Source organism: Pholis gunnellus (assembly GCF_910591455.1).
Source record: "Pholis gunnellus genome assembly, chromosome: 18".
Lineage (NCBI taxonomy): Eukaryota > Metazoa > Chordata > Actinopteri > Perciformes > Pholidae > Pholis > Pholis gunnellus.
In genome coordinates this window covers 2888797-2900688 of record NC_136545.1, presented here as the reverse complement: position 1 = coordinate 2900688, position 11892 = coordinate 2888797, and the positions used below count along the sequence as shown (strand labels likewise).

Genomic DNA, 11892 nt, shown 5'->3' with positions numbered 1-11892 from the left:
TAGATGAGCCCCGTTGTCACTGTTACAATACAGCTATTTGTGTCAGTATCGGCCAGATATCAGTATTGCTGTCAGTGCATTCTTAGTTACTGTACTAACATGGACATCGACTCCGTGTGTAGATGTAAATAGCCCATTCTAAGCTAACGAAAAACACGATTCTTATTTTCTGTAGATTACGCACTCAAGAAAAGACTTATAAATATTATATTTACTTCTGCCAGACCCCTCTAAATATTCATCCAGCAATCGTAGCTATACCTACGTGAAACCTGCAGTCAACTTTCATTTATTTGTTCCATAACTTGCGTACTTCAGTAACGGCACATCCGTAGTTATTTTATTCCAAATGACGATCTTTTCCTAAACCTAAAAAAGTATTTCTCGATCTCTTCCCAGATCTTGTTGCTCAAACCCAACAGAGTTGGAAGTTCATTTTGAAAAGACTGTATACATGTAACAAGGGGAAACTGACATGCGTTGCTGGCTTTCGTAGGAAAACACACGAAGAATGAGTAACTTTTCGTAGGATATCATACCAATCGTTGTGAGGTTACGTTGAAATGTTACACACTGTTCCTTTAAGTCAATTTAAAAATGTTTGAATTGTTGGTGGTATTTTGTCAGTTGGCTGGAGTAGTGTGAATGCAAGTCTTTTTATGGGGACAGCCCATGTGTATAGTACTGAGCACATGCTTAATGGACAGCAATGGTGAGCCTAACTTGTTTTTAACCTCATAAAACCCTTTATTCACTAGCCATCACTAGTCCGCTACTGTTTCAAAGAAATCCGTATATTGGCAAACTGCATAGGTGTGGAAAAAATGTGACTCAGCTAAGCACACGATTAACCTCGTTACACCCTCCACCCAAAGCTCCGACTCACGTTTACTGCTGCTGGAGCTCTTCCTCCTCTTGCTGTTCCTTCTCCTCCCCCTTTTACTCATTCCTAATGCACCACAGTCTCACATTAACTGCAAAGAAAGTCATAGAAAATAGAGTTTTTTTACCTTTACCTTAACATTTGTATTACAAACTTACACTTGCCAAATTGTTGTGGAATACACATTTTCCTTTTTTTCTCCGGATTTAGTTTATATGGGAAAGGGTAATGTCCACAGTTTTACATGGAAATGAATGCACCCTGGATAGAAACGACGACAACACTAATAATACTAACGATAATAAGGAGAAATGATATGTCCTGTGTCAATAATGGCCTAATATTGTTTTTCTCAACATCATACTAACATGAACACAGTTCTTGGGGAAACAGAAAACGTATTTCATCAAAATGTTTAAATAGCAATACATTATGAAATCAAAGAGCTGGCAAGTTACTTTGTTATTGGAAAGCAAGTTAAAATGCTTGGATCTCCGAGGGCCATATTAACCCTCTCGATAATATTTTGCACATGCAGAATTAAAAAACAGCTGACTTACCTCTAGGTGTCAAGTCCTGATAGTTGCTATCAAAGAAGTGTCAGGTATGAAGAAGACAGACAGAGCAGCTGCTGCTATTTCACACAGACGCATTGTCTGTGTGCCTCAGACTGCTCCACTTCTTGTTTCTATTCTCAACGTAAAGCAGCTTATTACTTTTAATCTCATCAGCCACTGGTGAGGTCAGTGTGAGATTTGTTTATTCAGTGTTTTTCCACTGAGGCCAGCCTAGTATACCCATATAACTTACAGTAATATTGTAAGAGCAAGCACTTTTCCCACATGTATTCATCAAATTATACTGCAGCAGAAAACCTTTGTTAGAACAACAACTTTCTGTAGTGTTGGTTTATTCCCCAAATATCCAAAGTAAGAGTTGGGCGCCAGAGAGTCAAATAATCACAATTCTACATTGACACTTAAAACATATGTGACTGTAAACCAGTTAGAGAGATCCTTGTTACAAAATGCAACCAAAACGACAGTAATTAAATCAAAAGGGTATTGTTCAGACTCAAATTCCATCTTTCACACAAAATGCCCATTAAATCAGGAGAAATACATTTTAAATTCTGTGACCAGATGTGGACATCTTAAGTTATTAACTTAAATGAGGACTCCAGAAACAGAAACTGAATTAACCTTTACATTATCTCCACCTTTAGCCCCTTTCACTCCTGTCTGTTCTGCTCCATGCTGCTTCGGTTAGTTGGTTTTCCCTCGCTTGGGGCAGTGTCTCACTCCCAACCTGGAGAGTGCAACCCACCATTTACTGGCAGAAAACCATGGCCTCAGACTTGGAGGTACTGAGTCTCATTCCGACTGTAAAATGAAATAAACATAAAAAGGTAGTAAAAGGCCCATTTGGGTAACTGTTATCTCAGCCATTAGAAATGAAAGGGGCCAAGGGGATAACAATAATATTAATTCAATTATATTTATTTTATACAGCCCAAAATCACAAATACCCCTCAGAGGGATTTACGACATCCTGTCCCGGGACCCTCACATCGGAACAGAAAGAACTCCCCCCAAAAACCCTTTAACTGGTAGAAAAAAGGAAGAAACCTTAGGGAGAGCAACAGAGGAGGAACTGTAATGATTAGTGGAGAAAAAAGGGCTGGACCCAAATGCAGGGAGACATGGGAAAGGAGGGTTAGGGTTAATGTAGATTTAATGGTAACAAAAAAGTATTCGACACAAAAAACGTGTGAATCAAAATTCCAAAGAATAAGTCACAAAATGTCCATGAAAATAAAACATCCCAAAAAGAAAACAAGGAGCACAGCAGAAGCAAAACAGGGAACATAACAGGGAGAACTGGCAGGCAGACGGACCAGGTTACACCAAAGACAAACCAACACTGAGCCAAGGGACACACAGGGTTTAAATACACAGGGAAGCTGCAGGTGATTAGACACAGCAGGTTTCAATAAAGGGCGGGGCAGACCATCACAGGGGAGGAACAGACAGGGGGACAGAGCAGAGAGATTTAGGTTTCACTTTTGTTTACGTGTACATGCTTGTTGAACACATAATTCAATGTAATGTATTGATTTTGTTGGATTGTTTGTGTCTATGAGTGTGTTTCTGTCTATATGAGTGTGTCTGTGTGTTTGTGTCTATGAATTTCTGTCTATGTGTGTGTGTTTGTGTCTGTGTGTGTGTTTGTCTATATTTGTATTTGTGTCTATGTGTAAGTGTTTGTGTCTATATGTTGAGTGTGTGTCACAAACAAATTTTTACAAACGTCCTAGTATTCAAACGTATTGTTCGGTTCGTAAGCCTCGTACCGAACGGTTTAATACGAATACGTGTATTGTTACACCCCTAGAAACAAATAATAACCGTAGCTGTGGCGTCATAATGAGGTTATTAGGAGGTGGTTCAACTGTAGTAGGACAGCACTGAAGGCCCAGGTATAAAATACACGTCCCACCACTGATCCTACTAGAGAGCTGTGCTCCCTGAATTCAGGGTTGCTTGTGGTTCCTAGAGTCTTAAAAAGTAGAACAAGAACCAGAACCTTCAGCTATCAAGCTCCTCTCTTGTTGAACCAGATTCCAGTTTCAGTCCAGGAGGCAGAAACCCTCAACACATTTAATTAAGAGTAGGCGTAAGACTTTCCTCTTTGATAACTCTTATAGTTAGGACTGGGTCAGGTTGATAGTCAGGGCTGGCTCAGGTTTATAATTAGGGCTGGTTCAGGTTTATAGTTAGTGCTGGTTCAGGTTTTGTTGGGGAAAATCTAAATGACTAATTATAATGTGTGCTTAGAAAATCTGGTGTCCTAATTTGATCATCTTTATTGCACCCTGTCCTTGTTGTGTGAACTGCCTCTGACATTAAGCACCACAGTTGTTTAGTCTATTTAGGTGTCAAGGCCTGCTGAGAGGGAGCTCTCAGCAGCAAGTCCTGGATTGAAATGATAATAAGGACTGTGGGAGTGTTAAGATGGGTACAGAGCTATGTTATGAGAACTGAGCCTCCTGACTACGAGAATGTGACCTTTGTGCCAGAACAAATGCTCAAGTAAAGTGGCAGACAGACACTCTCTACACGGCGTGGACGCCATTTTGTGTGTGTGTTATGCTTCTGTGACGTATTATTGCCTGTGACACTGTATGTTTACTTAGTATAAATATCCGAGGCTCGGAGACAGATCTCCGAGCAGCCTTGATCCATGTATACTGTATGTGAATCAACTCTGTCTCCTTCTTGCAAGAATAAATTGTCTATTGTTTAATGATTTTCCATCGGTCTCGGGTGAATTTTTCTAACAGGTTTATAATTAGGGCTGGCTCAGGTTAATATTTAAGGCCTGCTCATGTTCATAGTTCAGGCTGGTTCAGGTTCATAGTTAGTGCTGGTTCAGGTTCATAGTTAGTGCTGGTTCAGGTTCATAGTTAGGGCTGGCTCAGTTTCAAAGTTAGGTCCAGCCCTTAATTATGCTGCTATAAGCTTAGACTGCTGAAGGGTTTCCTAGGATACACCAAGCTCCTGTCTTTGTGCTTCTTCTCCTCACAGGTTTCTATGGATCGTGGTCTTACCTCGACCATGGTTGCGCCTCCTGCCGTGACCTTGCTGACACCCACTGATACTATTATGAACTTCTCCCTGGGATAGAGATCCCTCCTCTGTTTTCTCTGAGTTTTCCTGCTTTCCCCCCTCATTAAAGAAGTTATTTTTGGGGGTTTTCCTGTTCCGATGTGAGGGTCCTGGGACAGAGGAGGTTGTACGTTGTACAGATAGTAAAGCCCTCTGAGACAAATACAAATAAATTGTAATATAACCGAAATATTTAATGTCTAAATGATAAAAAATGGTATCTCTGTAATGGAATGGTACTATTTTATTAACATGCAGAGTGGAGTGATCAGGTGTGTGTGACGGCAGACGAGGGGTATACAGTCTGGAGTCTGCACCTGGAGTGAATCCAGTCAGTCACAGTCTCAGTGTGATGCTAATGTTAGCTAATAAAGTTAGCCAAAGATACAACGGTCTCCTAAACTTATTTTATACATAACTACAATCTTCACATTCAAGTCTCTATGACAGCCAACTTTTCATTTCATTTTCCAGTGTGGAAGTTCAAATAGAAACTCTTTGATTTCATACGAGGTTGGACAAAGTTGTTCTGATCAAGTATAAACTGAACCTTTGTCCTGACTCCCATATTCATACTGGAGTCATGTGACTCTAAAGACTGTCACATAGTAAATCATATGAATGACAAACAATAAGAAAGAACTGGTCATGAACTAAATGCCATTAGTCCATTTTTAGTATTTTCTGGAAGATGAAGACAGCCTACCAGGTTTTTATAAATATAAATTAAAATGTCTTAATTTGAAGAAGTTGTTATAAAATGTCCAGAAAGCAAGTGAAAGCAGGTTTCTTACGTTTTTTTCTGAACGCCACTCTTTACCTGTGAGCTTTTAACTACCTGGAACTGTTTGTTCATCAAACTCAAAAGGGACATGTATTTATTTGTAAGTATTAACTGAAATTATTCAGAATACCAGACAGATTAACAGAAAGAGTGCTGACATGAACTGTGAGTCTTTAAACCAGATGAATGGTTTACTTCTTCCTTCCTCTCCGCTAGAAGCACTCTGATGTGTGTGGGAGTGGTTAAGGTTAGTGAAGTGAATGATCTGATGTTATTTTCTCTCATCAGCATTTAAAACAGATGTTGTTGTAAACCCAATTAAGTTTGTGCTAGTTTTTGTTATTATTAAGGGTCTAACCGCATAGCCTTATTAGAACTATATTAGTGCCTTAATACAATTCCGGTGAGCTGTAACAAGCTAGAAACGTGAAACTCAATAACTGGAAATTATGTGAAAGTATTTCCCAATAATTATTAGTCAAACTGACCACATGGTGGCCCTTTTATTAATGTCCAAAAACACAAGACACAAAAGTTGCAAGATAAGAGAACCTGAAACCACAAATAGCTAGCGGGACTACAAATTAAGATCAGATCCTAAATCATTAACAGATTTTTTGATCAATACAAAACTCAGGATATAATAATGAACCAATCAACTGATCAAATCTGTCCATAAATCAGTGACAGTTTGTCCAAACTTCACCAAACCTGCTGGATATTTTTGAGTGAAGCTGTTGAAACATGTCCTCAAACACCTGGACAGGTGACTGGAGGGACTTTTGAGTGTGAATGACTGACGAAACAAGCCTGTGATTGGTCTCTTTTCTTCTTTAGAAACCAGCTGAAGTGTATTGTTCTTGTTGTTTCCTGTCGGGTTGTCTGTCTGTAGCTGTTATGTTGCTTCCTGTTGTAGTTTAGTGTCTCTTGTTGTCTTCTTTCAGGACATCTGTCTGTCTGAATGAGCGTCTGCAGCCGGCTGAAGGGATTCCCAGGGATCCTGAAGCATCGACGGACTGAAATATTTCTCCACTGAAGATTCACCCTGAAAACAAAGACACATTTATTATTATAACCATCACAATGATCGGTTTCTCTCAGAGTCTCTCCAGTAAAGTCCTGCTAGCTAAAAGCTAACGCTAACCGCTAACTAACACAGGTTATGATGCCTTCAAGCTCTACTCAGATGACTTCAAGCTCTACTCAGTAAACATGAGTAGTTAACTATAATATTGAAATAGTAGATATAGAACTAGTGTTCAAATATAGTCGTGTAAAATTTAATAAATCCAGTTGTTTAAAGGATACGATACAAAACGGTGTAGTTTAAGTTCTGATCTTAAAACTTTAACCTCTCAGTATGTATAACGTTATATATATGTCTTACTTATACATCGAGGATTTTCATAACTTTTAAATAAAACACGTGCTTCGGTTCTCTCGTTAAATCTCATGAAACTTTACCCGGTCGTTGTGAGCTGAGGGACTGAAGGACTGACCCCACCGGAAACCACCTCTGGGCCGCCTCTGTCCTCCGAACCCCCGGGGTCCACTACCGAACCCGGATGGAGAGTCTCCAAACCCCCGGGGTCCACTACCGAACCTGGATGGAGAGTCTCCGAACCCTCGGGGTCCACTACCGAACCCGGATGGAGAACCGTCCCTGTATCCTCGGTTAAAACCAGGCGACTGGACCGGAGAGTCCGGGGAGTAAGCGGGGCCGCCCCGCGCAAACCCTCCGTAGGGGGAGCGAGCCCCAGGGAAGCCCCAGCAGGAGGCCGGGGAGGGGTGCTGTTCAGTCGGCCGCGGAGCTCCGGGACTCCGCTGAGGTCTGACTGGCGCTCGGTACATCGGAGCGGCTCGAAAATAACAAAGACACTGAACTGAGCGCTCGGTAGAGAGAATCCAAGATGGCGGCTCCAGATTTCACAGTTGACACAAACGAACCATCTGATTGGATGATAACAACTTGGAGAGGCTGATTGGCTCCTCAAAGTTGACACACAGTTGAGAATTTGACACTGAGACGAATAGTTACTGGAGTATATGGGGGGCAGTGAGTTGATGTTCTCTGTGTGGTTCTACTTTAGAACATGTGCTGTCAGTGTGACATCATAAGAGCTCGTGAAGGTTTCAACATGACGGACTACTAAAACCCTGAAGAGTTCACATCTAGAACCAGTCTGACATTCTGGAGGGGTCCTCTGAGTCCTCTTTAGTCCGGAACCCTGTGAAGATCAGTTATTGATATGAAAGATATGAATTAGGGATCAATAAGTGACTGAGGGGTTTGAGCTTCTGATCAATAACGATCATGTTTCCTCTCAATAGAGAACAACGGACTGATGAGATCTGGACTAAATCTAAACTGTGAACATTCAGGATGATCACATATAATCAAAAACACGATGACGTTACTAACAGAAAGTAATGGCATCGCCGATAAAGACTAACGGCATGTTTGGAGCATCAAAGTAAAACTAAATAAATAAATCGGTCCTCTTGTTCGTGATCATTTTCACGTCATTAAGTCAGCGGAAATCTCAACGAAAACACTTCCGGTGGCGTCCTTCAAAATAAAAGTCATTCTTCTCTGTGTCAAATTCTCAATTTGTGTCAAGTTTTCAGGAGCCAATCAGACAGCTCAAATCGCTGTGTCAATTTCCAGGAGCCAATCAGGCTATCCAAGGTTTTGGCATCCAATCAGATGGCTGCGTTGTGTCAATTTCTAAATCTGGAGCCGCCATGTTGGATCCTCGCTACCGAACGCCCAGTTCAAGTTGACACGTCCAGGCTATTACCACGTAAGTACAATACTTTCAATTTTATTCAATTTTAGTGATATAGCGCTTGTTAATTTGTGTTAGATGTGAATGTAAAATACAGTAAAGCTCGTATAAACGTCGGACATTGGTCACACTGACTTTACTGCCCGTATCTGAGTGACAGGTGCTCACTAGACTGTAACATTACAGTCGGAGCTTTATAGTTCCTACTATGTCAAACTTTAATATTAATACCTAAAGTTATAACGTTGCACTCTTTATCTGTGCTTTGTGTTAACCAGCTAACGTTGGTGCTGTTTGAACCGTTTTATCAGCTGTAGGCTGGACTCTAACTTCGCTAACGCACCGCTGTATGCTATATAAATAATGGACATCAGCTTGCTAGACCATAACGTTACAGTCGTGTTTTCATTTTTTTTACAGTTTAATCATCACAGAGTGTAACACAGTTTTACTGCGTGTGACGGTGTCTTTTCAAGTAACAAGTCCCCGAATAACAATGCAGAGTGTCAGTGAACAGATATAAAGCAGTAGTGCGTTCACGTTAACGGAGCTTGTTAGAAGCATTTAACGGTGAAAGAGCCAAAGAGTGCTTGGTCTTCAGATGGTTAAGGACTTCACCAAGCCTGCTGAGTACACAGGTATGTGATGTGAAAACACTTTATTTCAACATCATAACTAAGAGTAAAAAGAGCAATTACTAAATGCAAATGTGTTTGCTGTATGACAGGGGAGCTCATCGGGGTAGAGTACCTGTACCAGCAGACAGGCAGAGTGCTTGAGGACGTCAGCTTGGACCCTGACACTCCGGACGAGGCTGCTGCCATCGAGTCGCTCGAGGAGGAGGATGAGGATGAGGGTATCGTGGAAGATGTGGAGGACCCCACCATCTTCGTGCCCGATACCCCATCCACCAGCACAGCAGCAGCCCGGTCAGGTGATCCAGCTGACGCATCGTCTGAGCCATCCGGTCCGGCCGCCCCTGACCAGGGTGCCCCTCCTTAGGCCCCTGAGGTTCAGGACCCTGTTCCCCAGCAGCCCTCCTCAGACTCAGAGGTAAGTTCGCTACTGACAACGATGATGATAACAGTGACGATAGAATATTTCACAGCGCATCGCTCTCTGCTTACTGACTCCGTTTCTCCTCCTCTTCCTTTCTTGTTTCTTCTCAGGAGAATATACAGGGTCCTGATGACCAGCCTGGGTACCAGCACGTCCTGAAGCTGGCCCAGGCCCTGGTGGAAGGAAGGAACCTTCAGGGGCTTGCTGACAGTAGGGTAGACAGTCTCATCCTGCTCTTGCCAGAGCAGGACAAACAGCGAGTAGTCTACCCTCCCAGATACGGGGAGAGGCAACCTAAGGGGCGGTTCAAGGCAGCGAAGGGGAAGAACACCTCCTGTCCTGGCAAGGAGAGTCTCCAACGGTACGATTTTTTTCAAATATGAATAGATCCTCTTGTAAATATCTGCTGTATATTAACCCACACTTTGCTCTCCGTGACTTTTTCAGCTGCCTTCTCGGACCGAACTCCAGCCCTGCAAACTGCAAACATTTGCAGCCAGCTCTGCCAGCTCCACCCAGCGGCCACGCGGGTCTGTGGGATCACGAGGACTCGGTGGTCCCTCGTCCTCAAGGACTACGTGGCCATCAGAGAGGCAGTGCTGGCCAGCCGGAGGCTGATGGCTCAGACGGAGATCCAGCTCTTTGAGCTGAATCAGAGGACCCTGACCCAGTGGTAAGGGTTCAACATGAAGCTTTAAAGTTTTGATGGGTTGTAATCTGAGATTAATCATTTGAACAATCTGCGTTTGTCTCCCAGGTTCTCTCGGCGGCAGAACAGCGAAGCGAGGGATGTGCTGCTGCAGGCAACTGGCGTCGTCCCCGCAGCAGCTGTTGCCGTCCACCCTCTCCCTCCAGCTAAAGGGCTGTCCTCTGTTCAGGTGGGACAAGGACAGCCCTTCCCCTTCAATGTCCCCGATGAGCAACCAGGACCCTCATCGGGTGGCCTTCCCCCCCCCCCCCTTCCTCCTCCTCCTCCAGCAATTCTCCCGGGTGTCTTCCGCGCTCCTGCCCCTGCCGGTCAGCCTCCTCTTCCTGGACCACAAATGTCCAGGTCCACGGCCTATTCTCAAAGTGTTTTTTTTATTTAATTTGTTGTTTATAAATAAAAGTCTGTAATCTGCACTTTGTTTGGAAGCTTTATTATTTCTGATTATATATATTTTAAAAACGAGCTTTACACATTAGGATAGAAATATGAGACACATATTTATATACAGTATATATCAAGGTTGAAGGTTCAAGGTTCTTTATTTGCCATTTGCACATAGACCAACAGTCCAGATACATTGGAATTATTTGTGCAGAGCTCTCTGACTCAAAATTAGGAGATAGTAAAGATAAAAGTAAGGATAAAAACACTTTATAATAAGAAGAAGGATATACAAATATAAAAACACTATACATATAAATATACATATAAATATAAAAACACTATACATAATATGGAGAATGAGTACCTGTGTATGGGAATATTGCACATTATGAGAGGTGGAAGAAGGTTATATTTGGGGATATTGCACAGATAAGAATATTGCACTTTTTCATAGATAATAATATTGCACATGTTAGGTGAGGTAAAGTGGATTATTGTTTACACATGTTTCAGCCTTTTTATTTTGCCATCATTCTGACTGTGGCAGGGAAGAAGCTGTTGAAAAAACGTGTTCTGTGGGTGATGTGACGACTCCTCCCTTCCACTAGGGGTCTATGTCCTGTTTGTCTTTCAGGTTGTTGCTAATCAGCTGCCAACACACACCTGAGCCTGGTGGGAGTGCCAGGTATAAAGGCCCCAGCTCCTCCTCTTTGGCTGTGCTCCTCTCCTCTCCGACTTGTCTAGGCTGACACAGCTGCCGCTTCATTTGATAGATTGTTTGTTTAGTTTGGTTTGTTTATTTGTTCGTTAAATAAATGTCTACTTATTAGTTTTATTACTCGTCCTGTCTCCTTTATGTTGCAGCCTTTGAGCCAGGTTGTAACATAGATGATGCTGTCCGCTCTGCTGTGCCTCAAGTTATAGGTGCAGTGATTGTCTGAGCAGAGAGTGAGCTGGGTGGAGTGAGTCTCTGATGATTCCCTCTGCTCTTTTCTGGCAGCGCTGCTCATACATTGAGTCCATATATATATATATATATATATATATATATATATATATATATATATATATATATATATATATATATATATATATATATATATACACACATACACATACACAGGTCAAATAGTGAAAAACAAACAATTAGAAACTTTGTTAACAGAGAACATGAGAATGTTCTCATGAAGAACACATGAAATGATTTCATTGGAACTTTTTATATATGAGCAGTTTGTTCAATCCTGGTGTCTCTAAAGACCACATGTCGTCCAGATGAGGAGACGGGGACAGATGTTATGACATTACACAGCTATAACTACATAACTAGTTTATTACATAGTCTACCTACTAAGTTACTGTAGCTACTATTTACCATGCTCACTGTTTTGTCCCTTTTTAACACCCTTACCTCTTTCCCGGTAGCAGGCATCGAACCGCTGACCTTCTGCATCCCACCAGATGCACAGCAATTTCTAAATCTGGAGCCGCCATGTTGGATCCTCGCTACCGAACGCTCAGTTCAAGTTGAGACGTCCAGGCTATTACCACGTAAGTTCAATACTTTCAATTTTAGTGATATAGCGCTTGTTAATTTGTGTTAGATATGAATGTAA

General features: G+C 42.0%; 2 protein-coding genes across 2 annotated transcripts; one reads left to right on the top strand and one right to left on the bottom strand.

The window, feature by feature from the left end:
* Nucleotides 1-5815: 5815 nt before the first annotated feature.
* mplkip (M-phase specific PLK1 interacting protein) lies at nucleotides 5816-8089 on the bottom strand. The gene is made up of 2 exons (XM_079178734.1): nucleotides 6800-8089; nucleotides 5816-6380 (listed from the first exon to the last, which is right to left on the bottom strand). The coding sequence occupies exons 1-2, from the start codon at nucleotides 7184-7186 to the stop codon at nucleotides 6276-6278; spliced, it is 492 nt and encodes a 163-aa protein (XP_079034860.1). The 5' UTR covers nucleotides 7187-8089; the 3' UTR covers nucleotides 5816-6275.
* A 121-nt stretch (nucleotides 8090-8210) lies between these two features.
* LOC306710295 (uncharacterized protein) lies at nucleotides 8211-10249 on the top strand. The gene is made up of 5 exons (XM_079178735.1): nucleotides 8211-8762; nucleotides 8852-9177; nucleotides 9294-9544; nucleotides 9631-9856; nucleotides 9941-10249. The coding sequence occupies exons 1-2, from the start codon at nucleotides 8726-8728 to the stop codon at nucleotides 9124-9126; spliced, it is 312 nt and encodes a 103-aa protein (XP_079034861.1). The 5' UTR covers nucleotides 8211-8725; the 3' UTR covers nucleotides 9127-9177; nucleotides 9294-9544; nucleotides 9631-9856; nucleotides 9941-10249.
* The last annotated feature ends 1643 nt before the right edge of the window (nucleotides 10250-11892 follow it).

Coding starts and splice junctions, on each gene's coding strand:
- LOC306710295 (XM_079178735.1), top strand. CDS start 8,726: ATGGTTAAGGACTTCACCAAGCCTGCTGAGTACACAG. Junction 8,763..8,851: donor CAAGCCTGCTGAGTACACAG/GTATGTGATGTG, acceptor GCTGTATGACAG/GGGAGCTCATCGGGGTAGAG.
- mplkip (XM_079178734.1), bottom strand. CDS start 7,186: ATGTACCGAGCGCCAGTCAGACCTCAGCGGAGTCCCGGAGCTCCGCGG. Junction 6,381..6,799: donor CCTCAGCTCACAACGACCGG/GTAAAGTTTCAT, acceptor CTTTGTTTTCAG/GGTGAATCTTCAGTGGAGAA.